Source organism: Argopecten irradians, chromosome 8 (genome assembly GCF_041381155.1).
Source record: "Argopecten irradians isolate NY chromosome 8, Ai_NY, whole genome shotgun sequence".
Lineage (NCBI taxonomy): Eukaryota > Metazoa > Mollusca > Bivalvia > Pectinida > Pectinidae > Argopecten > Argopecten irradians.
In genome coordinates, this window is record NC_091141.1 from 17426351 (window position 1) to 17447379 (window position 21029).

General features: G+C 39.3%; 3 protein-coding genes across 3 annotated transcripts; 1 reads left to right on the top strand and 2 right to left on the bottom strand.

Moving 5' to 3' along the window:
* Positions 1-1411: 1411 nt before the first annotated feature.
* On the bottom strand, positions 1412-6868 carry LOC138329536 (transmembrane protein 53-like). Its single transcript, XM_069276600.1, has 3 exons — positions 6365-6868; positions 5514-5756; positions 1412-4908 (listed from the first exon to the last, which is right to left on the bottom strand). The coding sequence occupies exons 1-3, from the start codon at positions 6404-6406 to the stop codon at positions 4264-4266; spliced, it is 930 nt and encodes a 309-aa protein (XP_069132701.1). The 5' UTR covers positions 6407-6868; the 3' UTR covers positions 1412-4263.
* A 2940-nt stretch (positions 6869-9808) lies between these two features.
* On the bottom strand, positions 9809-12085 carry LOC138329537 (transmembrane protein 53-A-like). The gene has a single exon (XM_069276601.1). The coding sequence runs from the start codon at positions 11963-11965 to the stop codon at positions 11321-11323; it is 645 nt and encodes a 214-aa protein (XP_069132702.1). The 5' UTR covers positions 11966-12085; the 3' UTR covers positions 9809-11320.
* Positions 12086-14121: 2036 nt separating this feature from the next.
* Positions 14122-18420, top strand: LOC138329756 (uncharacterized). Its single transcript, XM_069277046.1, has 2 exons — positions 14122-14514; positions 18316-18420. Exons 1-2 carry the CDS (start codon positions 14122-14124, stop codon positions 18418-18420), a joined length of 498 nt encoding a protein of 165 aa, XP_069133147.1.
* Positions 18421-21029: the final 2609 nt, after the last annotated feature.

The window sequence follows — 21029 nt, forward strand, 5'->3', positions numbered from 1 at the left end:
ACAATAATTAAAATTTGTTTTCACCCATTATGGCTCTTTTCACTTTAAACGGCATATCTGAGAAGAAAGGAATAGCAGATTTTTTTACATTTTCATAGCGACCAAAGTAAGGCAGTAGAATTTCAAAACGTTCATATTGCATTGCGATAACACGGAATGTCTTTCTTCAGTGCTACCAGCTTGTTGCAGTTCTGAAACAAATTTAAAGGACAGCCATATGTATACAGGTAAAATGGATAAGTATATTATTATATAAACCTTTCTGGTCAGCGGATACATATGTGTATCACCTATAGTATTTCCATTGAAACATGCATACAGTGTATTGTAGTATTTACAGTATAATGTGCAAACAATAATGATGGAGATTCAATATCGATAAAAATACATAGCAAGGATGTAAAATATTACTGTATTACATGAAATGTTCGAATTCGTTGTGTAGAAACTTCAGTGTTTTTCGTTGTTTCTGTTGAATATCATAGGTCAGCTACGAATATCTATACCAAAGAAATACTTTGAAAACTCCAATCCGCGATAGAAGTACCCAGCGACATTCCGTGTTATACAGTATAATTTTAACACAAAAGATTGATTGAAGGTAGAATAATAGTAGAAGATAAACAGCCCTCTCTTGTGATGGCAGACTTAGAGCTGGCAGACTTAGAGCTAAGATAATGATTCGAACTTGACTCAATTTTGATAGAAGGTTATAACAAATGCCATCTATGAAAGCAGTTTGCATCTAGATTTCGGTTTGAGGCCTTTTTCACGATGATAACAAACAGTACACAGTACAAACAAGCAAAAACAGTCACAGGAAGGTCACCACGCACGGGTCATGGGAGACAGAAACCTGCGCGTGGGACTTTTTTTTAAATCGTTGCTATATTCCCCTTCCTTTTCACTTTCTCTCTAATTTCTCTTACTTTGATATCTCTTCTATCGTTTAAGACCATCTGTATGTCTGTATCTTGATAATTAAACTCAGAACGACAGGTTTCCGGGCACACACTAAAATCCGGATTTCAGACCTCAATTTTTTACTTATTTGGGCATGTTCAAAGGTGATTTGTGACGTCACTAATACAATGACTGAATCGATATTGACATGCTATATAGGAATGAACATCTTCTTTTCAAAAAACTAGTATTTAGATTTCAACGGTCTCAGTGGGGCTCCAGAAGTATGCATGAAATGGGGCAAATGAATAATTACGCATAAATACGTTACGGCCGTCCAAACGATATAGGAAAGGCAAAGCTCTATTTCAAGGAAGGCGACGGCGAGTCAAATCCAAGTCAACTCAACAAAAGCACGCATAAAGAATTCAAAAGAAAAAAAAAAGCTTCTTTCACAAAATAATTTCCAGATTGAAAATTATTTTTAATTTGTAGCCTTTGCCACGAATAACATATAGAATATTTGAGAAATATGAGAAACAGACGGATACAGAAAAACAATAATTGTTTATTAATACTTCATCGTTATGTGTTCTTACCATTTCTTTGAAATATTTTATTTCTAAGCTAAAAAGACTACATCCATTTCATTTGCCACCATGCATTATAATAATACATGTGTAAGGAATGATATTCTTTCGTATTATAAACAAGATAGAAGGTACATGTATAAAAAACATTTTGTAAACTGAGTTTTCGGTCAGCATGTGTTATAATGAACTCTCGGACTGAACTTTGGCCTTCGGCGTAAGGTAACAGTTTGGTCCTCGAGTTCAACATATAACACATGTTGACCTTAAACTAGGTCAACAAATGTATTATAATAAATGGATAATTCCTCTTGACAAAAAAATCACGAATTCACTTAAAACAAGACAGAGTTGGGTTTTTAAAATTATATTTCAAAGATTGCAATCTGGTTATAAGAAAATATCTTATTTAGATATCCCGATCACTAATTCACCGCAATACATACAATGTATAGCCAAATAGCGAAAATATCATTTCCACGAAAATTACCAGATAGACAGCAAGTACTCAAAAATATCAATTTACTCATGCTGGACATTGACTTCATACTGTATAGCACTTTAAAGGGATAGTGTCCGGAACAAAACCCAAAGCCGGGGTATCTCTGTCATTGTTTTCCACTGCAAATATTTACAATGTACTAGAAGACTCTGTAGTTTTTCTCTTTAAAACTACAGTATCTACAGCAGACAGCAGAGCATGGTGAAACGGATGACGCGTTGGTACCACGTGACCTTCTAGCTCATTAAAGTTTTCTCGGACGCATACTGGCCTTAAAGTAGATAAACAACTTTGCGGAGTGCTGTGAAACGTGTGTCAGCCAACATTAATGGGGTCAAACTATAAGAAAATTAAAATTAAAAAAAGGGTTTTGTGTCACAAACCTTTTTTTAATGCCCTGCGGGTAGGGCGTTAGAATTGTACCTGCTGCCCCTATTGCATGATCGTAAAAGGCGACTAAATTTAGGATCTTAGCTTTTCTTTTCTTGCTTTTTTTTATTAGTTTTACGTCCTATTAAGTGGTTATTTAAGGACGTGCCAGGTTTGTTGGTAGAGGAAAGCTGGAGTACCCGGAGAAAAACCACCGACCAGCGGCCAGTACTTTTCTTGCTAACTGACTTTATCTTTCCTAATGCCTCCCTTGACACCGCCTCATTTTTGGCCTTGAGTTGAGCGTGTACCCCTGTGAGGAAGGCTCTGGGTTCTGTCCCCTGGCCGAGACACAACAAAGTCTATAAAAGTGGTAGTTGAACGTTCGCCCCTGTGAGGAAGGCTCTGGGTTCTGTCCCCTGGCCGAGACACACCAAAGTCTATAAAAGTGGTAGTTTCTGCTCCTGCTTAGCGCTCAGCATACAGGGAATGGGACGACTGATTCGCCCCTTGTCAGTTTAATGTGACCGGGTGGGGTGTGTTGCTTGGTGTCTTCGGTGGCATGCTTCAGTGACATAGCACTATAAAAAGGGCAACAGTACCACTATACAAGAAGACACAACATGAATATACCGCAGTATCCCAAAACACACATCTCGCACAACATACACGTAACATACCGCATATATGGGAGGCCGTCCTTACATGACCATAGCTGTTAATAGGACGCTACGTAATCAATCAAATAAAAGGACTTTAAATTCGTGGGGTCATATTTCGCATTTCCTTTACGGAGCATATTCGCTTACACTTCACGGTTCACTGGTTCCTAGAATTCTTTGAAATGTTGTTAACAAGTACGTCAATGAATTGATGAAATTTCGCTGGTATTCAGAATTAACAGATTTCAGTGAAAACTTGAACATAGCGAAAATAAATCACCCACGAAATTTGCCCGCAGTATAGTATGGTGAACCGACTTGAAATAATATGATATGTATTACCTCCTTACAAGGTGGGACATGAAAATGACAAGAGTACAAATTCGTAAACTACATATACTTATGGTATAAATTGTACTTTGACATTAATACAACATCGACTATACTCAAGGAGAGACTCATTCAACTTTCCTACAGTAAACCAACAACATTATAAAGGATATAAGGGCTATGTATATCAGTTATCCACTTCAGTAAAAACCAATCAGACTCCAAATATACTTGAAGTCCATCATAGTCTGGACATTGTGTCTGTGACGTTATGGTCAGAAACTTGTAACAGATCAGAGAAAATGTTTAATAAACAAGCTGTTTATGAGGATAGCTGTCCTCGATACTCCAGAGGCTCCGGTCACTTATAATCTCTACTTCTCTAGAGATCGTAAGTGATTGGAACCCCTGGAGTATCGAGGATAGAGGATATCACACTCAAACTTTTGAAGTATAGCTCCATTAAACAACACAAAACATATATTCAAGCCATTTTGTATCCAATTATTTTCTTACGCGGTTTTAAATGAAACATCAGAAAAAAGGAGACCCGATAATTATACTCTTAACAGAGACTGCATCAACAAGCTTCTGATCATCTAGTAAAACATCTTTCTTAAATGTACAGAAACACGAATACTCCTTAAGCATTATTATCTGATAGTTTCGGTCGCGGTACTAGTTATGTACATATATATTGAACTTGTTTAGGAAGATAATGCAGATATTGATGTATGCGTTATGGTAGAGATGGCGAGGATGTTGGTGTACTTGAGATACTGGTCACCAACCTAGTTGTGTACTTGTTCAGGAAGATGGTACAGATATTGATGTATGTGTTATGGTAGAGATGGTGAGGATGTTGGTATACTTGAGGTACTGGCCACGGAACTAGTTGTGTATTTGTTCAGGAAGATGGTACAGATATTGATGTATGCTTTATGGTAGATGTACTAGTCTCGGCAATGGGTGCGTGCTTGTTAAGGAAGATGGTGAGTATATCCATGTACTCCACAGGGTAACAATAGAAATGACTGACATGGGCCGAGTCTTTCCAGCACCTGCTCCTAACTACAATGCCGCGTTGTTTGTAGCCGTGAATAAAGCCTTCGACTGTCTCGGGTTTGACCACTTTGTCAGCTGTTGAGTATAGAAATAGAGAGGGAACACAGTACCTATTATATTTGAAAGCTTCCGATGCAGTTACAAATTTCGAAACATTTTTCTTGAAGATGGCCATATACAAATTCAATGAACTCCTGATGAAAACGCGGAGAGCTGGGTTTTCGGTCAAATCAGTGGAAAATCCTTTAGGAATACCATCAACATCGACTGGACTATCAAATATCTGCGCTACAAGAAGTTCGCGTGCTATTGTTTTAGTAGTATTCAATTTTACATGTAATTCGCCAATAAGATACCCTCCGACAGAAAATCCATGTAAGAGGATTGGTTGTCTTCCCGCATCACGCGATTTGTACTCTATCTGCTCTATGATCTTCCTGGCGATTCCCTGAGCCCTAGAGGGCATGAGAATGTCGAGTGGCGATGCCTAGAAATAAAGAAATTGATCTGAGCACATGTAACCATTACCTTACCACCATCAACTGAAGTTTTTTGAACTAAGGTCTTTTTGTGTTTATGGAACGTGACTTTTTTAATTATTATTAATTAGTAGTTTTTATTGTTTGTATCATGTTGAGAGATCTGTCATTGAAGGGATGTTCCTAAACGAATATCATTTTGGAATTCTGTCTTTTTTGTGAAGATTAATCTTAAGATGTCTCTCTAATGAACCAACAAGTTGTTAGGTTTGTAACTTTTGCAGTTAGAGAAAATGGCAGGAAGTAAAAACTGTCTTGAGATTTAACAATATAATACGTATACGATACGACTCAGAGATATCCAGCATTCCAATTCTGCCCATAACATTTTCGTATTCCTTTGAAGATAGATATTGATTGTGACGTCATGTGTTTTCTAGCGTAACGTCATACTTTTCAGAGAAAACACTGAGAAAATAATGACGTCACAATGGATACCTACCACAAGGGATCAACCTCTGCTATAGACTAGGGCGGATTAGCTTTGTTGGAATTATTCATTACCTTTGAAGGTCCAAAGATGGAATTGCTCTGTATATACAAAAATACTTACGGACACCGTCATGACGTTGTATCCTCTGTTTAGATAATACTCCTCATACTTCTGGATGTGTTTCCTCTTGGCCAGCATCCACCCGAACAACAACATCAGTGGTCGAGCGTGCTGTACGACGCCATCTTGTTTTGGAGCTCTCAGTTCGAGGTTACGGTCTATCCTCTTTGTCCACGATACTTCATGTTTATTATTAGTTTCAGTATGAAATGTTCGAAATAATGTTCGATTCAATCTAAACCCCTTGAAAAAAATGAAATAAGTATGTTTAAGAAATTATTATCAAAGATATACAACTAGGCCTAGAGAGATATCTATTTTGATAAACAATTACTTATATGTTGATGTCATATACTGCTTTCTTTGTTACATTTCTTTTCAGTTATAAACAACGACTTTGTGTTTATTCTTTTAAATTTAAGAAAAAAGAAGCAACAAGATAATGCATTGGGTGGATTTGGTTTCATCGGGAATGTTGACGGACGGTATATCACCTCATAGACGACTAGTTGTCAAGCCATACCACAAAATAAAATCCTATACTAGTATATCTTAAGATTCTTTTTGATTTAAATAGATGTTGATAAATCTTAATAAACAATTTTTTTTCTGGCTAAAAATTACAACCAAATAACAAAATACAAAATATATAATACCTTATCACCAATACATTATACCTACCAGATGTTTACATAATGTTATTGAAATTGCATTTATCGTATCAAAGGCCGAGTTTAATTTGAAAGAAGACACCAGCTAATGATGTAACAAATAAACCCAATCTTAACTTAAAACCACAAATATTCCAGTCACCCTGAGCCACAAATGATGATACGACCACTACTACTAACCTTGTTCGTCAGGGAGATAACATCATTGACACGAGCCATCATTAATACTGTGTGAATCCTTGTAATACATAAGACATAAATAACGATCCGGAATACACAGAGCGGTGTTTTATTTCCGGATTAGAAAACAGGTCATTAAGCATGTAAAGAGAATTATTTTTCATCCGGAACCCTCGAGCAACTTGACATTGTATACAAAATTACTGTCATTCAAATTTTATTGTGTATTGGTCAATACATTAGGGGTCCGAGAGACAGAGTGGTTGAGGTGTTAATCATTACCATTATCCTTCCAGCTCTAAAATGCAAGTTATACAACAAGGGCAGTTGTTGGATACTGATCAAAGGTGAACTTTCCGCGCTTAAATCTTAAGTCTTTGGATGACTCTAACTGTACAACAAAACGAACCTTCAAGCCAAACCTTACGGTCAAATAAGACATAGAAGATAACTATTGAAAAGAAAAGAAAAAGTATTTGAATAAATTTTGCAATCATGTCTTTCTGCGTTCAATTGTTTTCTTCTTATAAAGAAATATGATAACTATAGGCCATCCTGACCTTTCAGGTTACATAACCTAAAAACTGTGGAACATTTATGGAAAAAATGAACAAAGGCGGAGATATGTCTATGGATCTTTAACCTCGAGATATTTAGTTAATAAACCCGAATATTAGCTATGCAGAAGTTTCAAAATGTCGGAGAGATGACAGAATATATCCTTCTTTCCGGAAGACAAACGTTTGAAAATGGATAGTAATGTCGCTTAGTTATTTCCTGGCTAAATATCAGACAGACTGGGAATTATCAACAGAATCTGTGTCGTCATACTGACCTAGTTCAAAACCAGAGAAAAATTGTTTAGTGTATGTTTTAAACATTCAAAATCATGGAATAAACTTCCACAGATTTAAAAAAAAATTTGAACAAAGATGTTTGCAGATGATTTTAAATGCGTTTTTAAGCTTATTATATAAATCTTATTATTCGGTCTACACGACACATTTCAAACCTGTACATTACAACATGACCAAACAAAAAAATATAGTTTTTCAACACCAAAGTATCATTTGCTCTTCATTACACATTTCAAAACTGTCCATATAATGTGATCAACCAGTTGTCCAGTTTTTCAACGCCAAAATATATTAATTTACAGGTTTTTTTTTCAAATAAAAATGAAATGTATTGAGTTACGAAACAGACTTTATTATTATGGGTTCTCACGAAGAATATGTGATTCAAATAATACTAATACGAAACAAAATACACGAGATTCAACTGAAATTCTATTATAATTTCAAAATGGAATCCTCTGGCTGGCTTGGTTTTCCTATTGACTAGTAGAAAAGATTCATCTATGTTGCTTTTATTAAACATGTTTTTGCTACTCATTTAATAAATGTCACCATGTCGTTCTAGTTTGATAGCCCTCTGAAATGGAATATGTTTCAGCATGATCTACAGAATCGACATAACTGCTGTGCCGATTATTTGGGGAGCGGGATTACGAACATTTTACAAATATTGACGGTAAATATATTTGCATTATCATGTACTTTCTTTATTTGTTTTTGTTTTAACTTGCACGGCAATGAAAGACTTCGAAAGTAAAACGGTCACGTATGTAAATCTATCATGCATTACAAATGGTAAGACTTCGCTACGGCGATCTTGAAAATAGAGCGGTCTCGAAAAGAAGCCTGGGATTTCATACATAAACAAATATATGCCGCGGTTTATTAGGAAGATTTGAGGGCATCTCACTCATGCTTTGTACACTTTACCATCTACAATAATGTTGCTTTTCTTGGCACAGTTTAGTGATCGACTATTGTCCATAAGTAGCAACTTCAAGTGAATATAATTTATCAAAAAACTAATATCATCCGATACTATGATTTACAACAAAGCCGCTTGTACAATAAACAATTAGTGCTCAGTAATTATCAATTAGGACATTTGACGAGGTATATATAGTGTTATATTACCCTGGTAGAATTACATGTTGTAATATTTTAGATTTCGCCTGGCAGGTATAATACCATATGGACAAAATTGTGACTATTGAAAAAGACTGACTCTTTGCAACTATCATTCATATTCAAATAAAATTACTCTAAAGTCAAAGCTATGTGAAATCCCACAGCAAACGCAGCAGAATTATTTAAGAGAAATATGAACAAAATTTAGACCTATTCAAAATCGTATTATATCGTTCCATTTACAGCTTTATAAACGACATCTATCAAACAGATTTAGAAGTCTGTAGGCCAAAATCATAATCTCATTTAAATTTTTTCCATCAGCAATCGATATCTCTCAGCAAAAACCGTCATATTAGAAACCTTATGGAATAATTTGTAAACTTAGCATGCAAATTTCATACGTTTTGAAAATGTAAACTTTACCGAAGTCATTTGCCATCTCTTAATGTGTTACCATGGTTACAAAATCAAGTTTTGTTTTCATCTGATAAAGAACTAGGGTAAGGTGGTGTAAATTAAACCGAAGAAAATAAACAAACGTTTGATATCCCTCCTTGTAAAATATTGCGTCTGTCTTTGATAGAGCTATAAGCGATGGTAACCTTTACCTGCATTTCAATGCATTGATGATCAAAGTAACGGACGTACTTTTGCATGTCAGTTCGATACTTTCGGGCTTTTTCATTGCTACACGCATGGAGAATCATTCACAATACATCACTTATATACATTGTATTAGACAGGAAGAAGAACGGCAGTATCGGTCGAAGTATTACCTGCTTACCCTATTAACCAAAAGTTGGTAAAAAAACACATCAACTGTAGTCTCGGCTTAGCGTCTTTTAACTGTTCATACATTTCTTCTGACATTATATCTTGCAAATGATTTAAAATAAAGAAATAATAGATAAAGCTCGGTTTCTACTTTAGCACAACCACGCCAAATGATAGATTCCTTGGTAATATTTTGTGGGTTTTGCGGCCGGTAGAGGAAGGGCGATAATCTTTAAATGCGCTTTCCTTCTTTGTGACATTTCAAAGTAATACATCATACATTTTCCCTAGAAGGTTGAGTAGAATGATAAATTGACAAACACGGCATGATACCGAATCTAACGATATCAGGTGCATATCTATCAGTCAAAATAGTCTATAAGTACATATAGCTTTACACAGTTCCCCGTCCTAACGCTGAATTCATACTAATATAATGTTAGTACATCTAATTTTGCTAATTACGTTTTGATAACCATATAGAGACATCATTAATCAACTTATTGGCGATAACGTCTAATTACTTAATTTTCAAATATTATTTAGAGGTAAATCTCATTTTCACCTCGTGACCTTTGACATCTTCAATAGCACATAACATGAGGTTGACCCTAACGTACCTAATGTATATCGCTTATTTCTCATTGGGACACAAACGTGGGAAAAAGAATTAAAACACAGAGACATGTCAGCAGTTTAATGCTTAGACTACATCATCACATTCTGTACAACCATCATTTTGTATAACATTGTACAATATATGAACATTTATATCATTTTACAACAATACATAATTTTCATAGAACAAAAACTTTATTCTATCCGGAATTTAGTAATACAATAACACAAAACACCGAGCCAATATTTCAACAGTAAGCGTTCTTTGCGTAATGGAGGACGCCCGCCACATATATATGAGTAAAACGAATTATTTCCTAAATTACCAGAACTTACAAAACAAGTTAAACAAAAATATCCCACTTTGTACTTTAAATCATTTAATTTTTGCACTTCGTGCGCCATTGCGCGAGAGAGCTCAAAGGCGAATTCGAGTGTTTTGTAGACCATGCTCGACAACAGAAGTTGATATTAAAGAAGACGCAAAATATCGTATTATTAAAAACAAATCAATTTAAAATTTCGAAAAGGGAAGGAATATTTTTTGTCATTATTGAAATCTCATTTCATATTTTAACACTTAACAAACAAAGCAATGTGGATATCATAATTTCATAAATAAGTTAATAATTGTAAAACATGGTTTTGAGAGGAGGAAAGCTGGATTTTTCATTTCACAAAGCCACGGCAATGTCCACTTAACAGTTCCACATAAATACCACATTAATTGGTAAATAAAACAAATATTTGTAAAAAAAAATATATCACAAAGTTTTAATCTTTCCCTTGAAATGGAATGGAACACGAATATGTACCATCAAATGACATCAAGCGCAAAAATCCTTTACAAATAGTTCCGAGTTTGCACTTCAAAAAATAGCGATAAAACTTTTACAAAAATATATCATTCACTACATAATAATTTTGACCACACAAATTAGAAACCTGGTAGCAAGAACTTGGCAACGTTAGAATGCTGAAGGCATTCTAAACAGTTTGTACAGGATGCCGAAAGCATTCTAAACAGTTTGTAAAAAATATTTTGAATCAATACATGTTATTAGATAGAACACGTTCCGATATAGTACTGCAGAGTTTCACAACAAACGATTGGTAAAGCTTGTTCGTTAGCACTCCAAGTATGACACACTTACACAGGGCAAAGGCTTTTTTTTTTTTTTTTTTTTTTAGAAAATCGGTCGAAACTACCTAGTATATTATTGTTAATGTAATGATCTAAAGTAACACAACTTTTGATGATAGGAATTTTGATTATAATGATTTTTTATTATAGAAATCAAATTAAAATCAATCAACCATTAAATAACATACAAGCACTCTAAAGTTATCAACATAATTACAACTACGAAAAGTACCGTAAAGCCTGGTTTTCACCCTGGGGATTAAGTGGCCGTGAAAAAAATCCGTAAACTAAGAAGACATGGTGAAAGTGACCTCGTCAAGTCAGATTGCGAAATTTAGATTCATTCGAATTTTACTGTTTGAAGTAACTAAAATATCGTAAAGCTTTTGATCTGCGAATACAATCGAAAATACAGTATACAGAAAAGAACACCTATCTGCCTCCCATAGCTACTCTACAGCGTCCTCCGTCTTCGTCTTCGCTTTCCTGACCATCTGGACTTGGAGCGTACGTATCGAGGAAGGCGGTGAGGATTTCCACGTACTCCTGCGGGTAGTAATGGTAGTGACTGACGTGGGGAGAGTCGTGCCAACACTTACTTCTCACCGCAATCTTCCTCTGGTGGAAATCCTCTATAACGCGTTCTATGGTGACTGGATTTCCCACTGGGTCTGCCTTGGAGTATAGAAACAATGAAGGCACATGGTATTTATTCAGTTTGAAAGCCTCAGATGCTTTGAGGAATTTCGAAACATTCGTCTTGAAAGTTGCCATGTACAAATGTAACGAGTTTCTAATTAAAAACCGAAGAGCAGGATTTTTTGTGAGGACTTTTGAAAATCCTTCAGGTATACCGTCAAAATCCACTGGACTATCAAATACTTGCGCTATGAGGAGATCCCGTGCTACTGTCTCCTCGGAATTCAATTTCACATGAAATTCGCCAATCAGATACCCTCCCACCGAAAATCCGTGTAAGAGGATTGGCTGTTTCCCAACCTCACGTGATCTATCATCTATATGAGCGAGTAATCTACTGGCGATTCCTTGTGCTCTTTCTGGCTTCAGAATATCCATTGGAGAACCCTAAAAATGAAAGGGAAAAACATGAAATTTTGTATTGCCAACTCGTATATTATTCGAATGATGGCATTATAGCTGTGTTATTTGAACCACTCTCCTATGGTAATAACTTTTTTTCCCTAATTAGTCTTTTTGTAAAAAAACACAGGCACATAAAAGAGTTGTGTATCTTTGAGCATGTAACTGTTGATTTGTGTGTTTAAACATAATACAGTATTTTTGTGTCAACATAGGTCGAGAAAGTGAATATGGTATTTAGTCTGAGTCTGGTAGAATGCAAGGGAATCCATAGTTGCGATTTTTTGTGTTTTTAAAGAAATAGCCAAGTGTTTCACGTACGTTACTAACGCTGTTGGTACAGAAAGAGGTTTCGCTTTGTGCTCTTGTATGTATGTAGAATATAGAAATGTCTTTCTAAGCAGATATTAGTAAAAAAAATTGTAAGTTGGCTTGTCTTATTGGGGATCCCGGTACAATGCAATTTGTAACAATACACAAAAAAAAACAGTATTCAAAGAATGCGCAAAAATTATTTGAAAAATGGTGGCTTCTCTGTATCGTTTTCCGAAAAAATTAAAAACATGTATCATTGCTGTCGAGTGCCTCGACAAGAAATCGAACCCGGTTTTTGGCTTGAAATCTACGGTTCTAACGACGTAGCCAAAAGAAGCAGAGATCTATTTAACATAATAACAAGATTCTCCAGTTTGTTTTCTTAAAATATCAACCCGAGACTCCCAATACACTTTTCATGGGTTATTTAGTTGGGCGACAATGTAGAAGAAATAACATGAACATTCCTGCCGAGTACTCCCGATCAGGAATAGAACCCGGGCCTCCGGCATGAAACCTGCTGACTGAGCCAAAGAAGCATGTTCTGTCAGGCGTCAGCTGGGTGACAGACACCTTAACTGATAAAAACCATCTGTTCATGAGTTGAGGCAATGGTGACATCTAACAAGCCATGAACAGATGATTTGATCAGGTTGCACAGAGACCTATTTAACGCTATGTACGGGCCACACTCACCCCCTGAGACCGTATTTAATGCTATGTACGGGCCACACTCATCCTCTCCTGAGACCGTATTTAATGCTATGTACGGGCCACACTCACCCCCTCCTGAGACCGTATTTAACGCTATGTACGGCCAAAACATGAAATTTTGTATTGCCAACTCGTATATTATTCGAATGATGGCATTATAGCTGTGTTATTTGAACCACTCTCCTATGGTAATAACTTTTTTTCCTAAATTAGTCTTTTTGTAAAAAAAAACACAGGCACATAAAAGAGTTGTGTATCTTTGAGCATGTAACTGTTGATTTGTGTGTTTAAACATAATACAGTATTTTTGTGTCAACATAGGTCGAGAAAGTGATTATGGTATTTAGTCTGAGTCTGGTAGAATTGCGATTTTTTTGTGTTTTTAAAGAAATAGCCAAGTGTTTCACGTACCTTACTAGCGCTGTTGGTACAGAAAGACTCTTGTATGTATGTAAAATATAGAAATGTCTTTCTAGGCAGATATTAGTAAAAAAATTTGTAAGTTGGCTTGTGGGGATCCCGGTACAATGAATTTGTGACAATACAAAAAATAGTATTCAAAGAATGCGCAAAAATTATTTGAAAAATGGTGGCTTCCTCTGTATCGTTTTCCGAAAAATTAAAAACATGTATCATTGCTGTCGAGTGCCTCGACAAGAAATCGAACCCGGTTTTTGGCTTGAAATCTACGGCTCTAACGACGTAGCCCAAAAGAAGCAGAGATCTATTTAACATAATAACATGATTCCCCAGTTTGTTTTCTTAAATATCAACCCGAGACTCCCAATACACCTTTCATGGGTTATTTAGTTGGGCGACAATGTAGAAGAAAAAACATGATGAACATTCCTGCCGAGTACTCCCGATCAGGAATAGAACCCGGGCCTCCGGCATGAAACCTGCTGACTGAGCCAAAGAAGCATGTTCTGTCAGGCGTCAGCTGGGTGACAGACACCTTAACTGATAAAAACCATCTGTTCATGAGTTGAGGCAATGGTGACATCTAACAAGCCATGAACAGATGATTTGATCAGGTTGCACAGAGACCTATTTAACGCTATGTACGGGCCACACTCACCCCCCCTGAGACCGTATTTAACGCTATGTACGGGCCACACCCATCCCCTCCTGAGACCGTATTTAACGCTATGTACGGGCCACACCCATCCCCTCCTGACACTGTATTTAACACTATGTACGGGCCACACCCATCCCCTCCTGAGACCGTATTTAACGCTATGTACGGGCCACACCCATCCCCTCCTGAGACCGTATTTAACGCTATGTACGGGCCACACCCATCCCCTCCTGAGACCGTATTTAACGCTATGTACGGGCCACACTCACCCCCTCCTGAGACCGTATTTAACGCTATGTACGGGCCACACTCACCCCCTCCTGAGACCGTATTTAACGCTATGTACGGGCCACACTCACCCCCTCCTGAGACCGTATTTAACGCTATGTACGGGCCACACTCACCCCCTCCTGAGACCGTATTTAACGCTATGTACGGGCCACACCCATCCCCTCCTGAGACCTATTTAACGCTATGTACGGGCCACACTCACCCCCTCCTGAGACCGTATTTAACACTATGTACGGGCCACACTCACCCCCTCCTGAGACCGTATTTAACGCTATGTACGGGCCACACTCACCCCCTCCTGAGACCGTATTTAACGCTATGTACTTGCCCACACTCATCCCCCCTGAGACCTATTTAACGCTATGTACGGGCCACACTCACCCCCTCCTGAGACCGTATTTAACACTATGTACGGGCCACACTCACCCCCCTCCTGAGACCGTATTTAACGCTATGTACGGGCCACACCCCATCCCCTCCTGAGACTGTATTTAATGCTATGCACTTGCCACACCCATCCCCCCTGAGACCTATTTAACGCTATGCACATGCCACACCCATCCCCCCTGAGACCTATTTAACGCTATGTACGGGCCACACTCACCCCCTCCTGAGACCGTATTTAACGCTATGTACGGGCCACACTCACCCCCTCCTGAGACCGTATTTAACGCTATGTACGGGCCACACCCATCCCTCCTGAGACTGTATTTAATGCTATGCACTTGCCACACCCATCCCCCCCTGAGACCTATTTAACGCTATGCACATGCCACACCCATCCCCCCTGAGACCTATTTAACGCTATGTACGGGCCACACTCACCCCCTCCTGAGACCGTATTTAACGCTATGTACGGGCCACACTCACCCCCTCCTGAGACCGTATTTAACGCTATGTACGGGCCACACTCACCCCCTCCTGAGACCTATTTAACGCTATGTACGGGCCACACTCACCCCCTCCTGAGACCGTATTTAACGCTATGTACGGGCCACACCCATCCCCTCCTGAGACCGTATTTAATGCTATGCACTTGCCACACCCATCCCCTCCTGACACTGTATTTAACACTATGCACGGGCCACACCCATCCTCTCCTGAGACCGTATTTAACGCTATGTACTGGCCACATCCATCCCCTACTGAGACCGTATTTAACGCTATGTACGGGCCACACCCATCCCCTCCTGAGACCGTATTTAACGCTATGTACTGGCCACATCCATCCCCTACCGAGACCGTATTTGACGCTATATGTACGGGCCACACCCATCCTCTCCTGACACTGTATTTAACGCTATGTACGGGCCACACCCATCCCCTCCTGAGACCGTATTTAACACTATGTACGGGCCACACCCATCCCCTGCTGAGACCGTATTTAACGCTATGTGCGGGCCACACCCCATCACCTCCTGAGACCGTAATTTAATGCTATGTACGAGCTACACCCATCCCCTCCTGAAAAGACCGTATTTAACGCTATGTACGGGAAACACCCATCCCTTCCTGAGACTGTATTTGACGCTTTGTACTGGCCACACCAATTCCCTCCTGAAACCGTATTTAACACTATGTACGGGCCACACCCCATCCCCTCCTGAGACCGTATTTAACGCTATGTACGGGCCACATCCATTCCCTCCTGAGACCGTATTTAACGCTATGTACGGACCACACCCATCCCCTCCTGACACTGTATTTAACACTATAGTACACGGGCCACACCCATCCTCTCCTGAGACCGTATTTAACGCTATATACTGGCCACATCTATCCCCTACGAGACAGTATTTGACGCTATGTACGGGCCACACCCCATCCTCTCCCTGACACTGTATTTTACACTATGTACGGGCCACACCCATTCCCTCCTGAGACCGTATTTAACGCTATGTACGGGCCACACCCATCCCCTCCTGAGACTGTATTTAATGCTATGCACTTGCCACACCCATCCCCTTAGTCCTGAGACCTATTTAACGCTATGTACGGGCCACACTCACCCCCTCCTGAGACCGTATTTAACACTATGTACGGGCCACACTCACCCCCTCCTGAGACCGTATTTAACGCTATGTACGGGCCACACCCATCCCCTCCTGAGACTGTATTTAATGCTATGCACTTGCCACACCCATCCCCCCTGAGACCTATTTAACGCTATGCACATGCCACACACCATCCCCCCTGAGACCTATTAAACGCTATGTACGGGCCCACACTCACCCCCTGCTGAGACCGTATTTAACACTATGTACGGGCCACACTCCACCCTCCTGAGACCGTATTTAACGCTATGTACGGGCCACACCCATCCTCGCCTGAGACCGTATTTGACGCTATGTACAGACCACACCCATCCTCTCCTGAGACCGTATTTTAGTGCTATGTACTGGCCACATCCATCCCCTACCGAGACCGTATTTGACGCTATATGTACGGGCCACACCCATCCTCTCCTGACACTGTATTTAACGCTATGTGCGGGCCACACCCATCCCCTCATGAGACCGTATTTAATGCTATGTACGAGCTACACCCATCCCCTCCTGAAAGACCGTATTTAACGCTATGTACGGGAAACACCCATCCCTTCAAGAGACTGTATTTGACGCTTTGTACGGGCCACACCAATTCCCTCCTGAAACCGTATTTAACACTATGTACGGGCCACACCCATCCCCTCCTGAGACCGTATTTTACACTATGTACGGGCCACATCCATTCCCTCCTGAGACCGTATTTAACGCTATGTACGGGCCACACCCATCCCCTCCTGACACTGTATTTAACACTATGCACGGGCCACACCCATCCTCTCCTGAGACCGTATTTAACGCTATGTACTGGCCACATCCATCCCCTACCGAGACCGTATTTGACGCTATGTACGGGCCACACCCATCCCCTCCTGAGACCGTATTTTACACTATGTACGGGCCACACCCATTCCCTCCTGAGACCGTATTTAACACTATGTACGGGCCACACCCATTCCCTCCTGAGACTGTATTTAACGCTATGTACGGGCCACACCCATTCCCTCCTGAGACCTATTTAACGCTATGTACGGGCCACACCAATTCCCTCCTGAGACTGTATTTAATGCTATGTACGGGCCACACCCATTATTTCTCTCCTTTGGACACAGAGCTAGCCAGTTTGTCGAAGCTATTTTTATACTGTTTATGTTTTTGTGAGATATCTCTTAACTGATTAATGTGTAATATATCAATACTATATTGTGTGAGCTATTGTGAGTCTCTGCTAGAGTTTTAAGTTTCTGAAAACAATGCAATGGTGCACAGTAATTTCCATTGCCTATATTCATTTTTATATAAGGGTGCATCTTTACAGTGGCGCATTAAATACTGCGTTGGAATAGAAGCCCATAAAATCATTGAATATAGATTCCATAATGACGCAGGATAATGCGGATCAACAAAACTTGTAACTTCATAATGGGAGAAGTTACGGATGTATATAGCTTAGGAACTAAGCGTGACACATGAGTATCATTTGTAACGGTGAGTCCTGTTATTTGAGAAACGCCGTTATTTACCCCACCAAATCTAATGTGTAAGATCACACTGAGCAAACTACCAGAATACGACGGGGCGAGCGAATCTAAGCGCCATACTTGCAATGTGTACCTACCATATGCAGGAGAGAATTTTATGAGTGTAATGTTATTTGATGTATGCATGCAATTTGTATCTTGTAACGAATTAGTACTTAATGCTTGAAACCTATCAGTACTATCAAGTTTTGATTAACTTACAGGATTTAGTATTGATTAGCTTTTATACGTCCTATTTAACAGCCAGAGTCATTAACTATTACGGGGACACCGTCATGACGTTGTATCCTCTGTTTAGATAATACTCCTCATACCTTCTGGATGTGTTTCCTCTTGTGCCAGCATCCACCCGAACAACAACAGGATCAGTGGTCGAGCGGGCTGTACGGACGCCAATCTTGTTTTGGAGCTCTCAGTGTTCGAGGTTACGGAGGTCTACTCCTTTGATGTGTCCAGATACCAACCATGTTCCTTTTGACTGGCAGTACAATAGCGACAAGCACCCTGGTTACTATCACCATCGGCTCCTGAAAACATAACATCACACAACTAATAAAATTAAATTAGTGGATATTTTATTTACTCTACATGGTCAAGCCGTTGACCACTATAAAGCCAAGAAAGTAATAAATCAATGAGTGATCGAATTATCATCTAGAGCACTTTAACGAATAAGTGTAGTACCTAGTCGCACAATGCGTATCCCTCTCACACTTTTCAGAGTGTAGTAAGTCCGATCTATTAGATTCATGGGCTTTATCTTTCCTCATCTCTTCGGCTAACATAAAAGCACTTATATCGACCTGAATCTAATAAGTACAACAGAACGGTAATGTCAAATTCGAATCTAAGAACAATAACCCATGTAATCACTCTGATACATATTAAAAGATCTCTCTTTCAAAGTCGGTCAGACAGAGATTAGGGTATCAGCTCACACCTTACATAGTCCCCTACATTGCCATGGATTTCAGTAAAAGTGTAGACAAAAATGGAGCATCATCGTTTCTGTTTTACCGGCTGTTTTCCTAACTTGATTCTTCTTATGAGGATCAATCTGCTATCACTTAGTCCCTTTCTTTTGAGCGCTCGCCCTGTGAGGTAGACTCTGGGTTCTGCGTGTCCCTAGCCGAGACACATCATATTCAATAAAAGTGGTAATTTTAAAGGACTTTCTGCTCCTGGCTTAATGAAACGCGTCACATAAAGGGAGTGGGACGGACTGGTTCGCCCGTTGTCAGTATAATGTGACCGGGTGGGGTGTGTTGTTTGGTGTCTTCGGAAGCATGATTCAGGTGAGAAACGGACTGACAAAAAGGGCAATGGTTTTACATTATACAACGGAAATACAACACAATTACAGCCTCTTAAAACATCAGATATTACATATGCAAAAATTTACACACAAGTGAGGTCGTTCCTTAAAATTACACCGGGCTCCCTCTGAGAAAAGGAGTCTTCTGAGATGATCGTCGAGCTCACAGACGTAAAACTTCCAGTAATGCTAGGTTTTACACTATTGTTCCCCGGCGACCACGGTAGCCCCGTTTTTCCCGAAACGTGGTGCGCCGTGGAATTTTGGCTATTTTTGTTTCTGTATTCAAGTTGAGCTAGGTCTTGTGAAGTTTTGCCACGGTCTTTTACGGATTACGTGGTGGACCGTGGATACAGGGGAAAGTGCTGTTCTCGGAGGTTAAAGGTACACTAACGGCTTTAGCACGGTCTATCAATGGATACACTACGTTCTCGTCAAGTTCTGTTACGATCTAGAATGAGGTTCTGCTACGTTTATTACACGTTTTGATCAAGCCCGATACGTTTTTCACGTCCGCCAAGGCTTACTAAACTAAGGATGAAAAGCTTTGATTAACGGTATTATATTTTTGGAGCAAATGAAACATATTTATTGCCGAAAATCGTCATTTCAAACAAGTTTAGTTACAAAATGTGTTAAAAGAAATATTAATAATTCTAAGCCAAGTGTTTCTCTATAACGCATTTTGTTTTCTGTAATTGTTATCACTTAATCTTCCTTTTACAATAATGAGGTTTCGTGTATAATTTGAATGGTTTAAATGTGTTTGAAAATAACTATTTCTATTTATTAAAACAAATTATTCCAAAAAGTAGCCAAAATGCACACAGGCCAAGGCAGTATGATAATTAATGCATACACATGCTGCAACGTATAGGACGTAACACTACCAGCCGTATTACGTCGGGCTTTCCACCGCTACAAAGCCGTGGATGTCCTTCGACTAAGAAACGCAATTCAAAACCTGATTCTTCCATCTTTGGCTATGTGTAAGCCGTTGATAGTAGACCTTGACAAATCACCTTGACAATGAATGGCATTGTAAAACGTGCACTAAAAGGATCATATCTGCATAAAACCATTGGCAAAACGTGAAAAAACTCGACACTTCTTTCACTTTTCACCAAAAATTTGAGCGAGCGCCTGTGAGGTTAGATAATCTGGGTTACTGCTGCTGCCCGTAGCCGTGACACACTTATTCAATAAAAATCGGTATATTTCAATAAGGACTTTCTGCTCACTGCTTAACTCAGCGTCACGTAAAGGGAGTGGGACGACTGGTTCCCTCCCTTTGTCCGTATAATGTGCTCGGGTGGGGTGTGTTGTTTGGTGTCTTTCGCGAAGCCCAACTGTCCCGTGAGACTAGGACTACATAAAAGTGGCAATTGGTTATATTTATACATCAATTACAGCCTCTAAAAAATAGATATTACAGCATGAACCACTGTAATCCCGCACCACACACGTTGTCTATCCGTCCTTCAGCGTTGTCTCCGATTTGTCTTCGCGTGAAGAAACCACGTCTTCTGTCCTGGGGAGGTCTGAAACGGGGCCCCCGTGCCCGCCGGAACATGACGTAAAACTAGCAGTAAGATAAGAAGAGGAAGGCTTAATGGGATTAGGGTCAGATAACCGTAGATTATCGTATGGCTTATGCGGTGTGTCCGTCGTAGTATTCAGTCTTCAAATACTCCACGGACCAATCATCATTGACATTTAATTGATTACTAAATATCTTAAT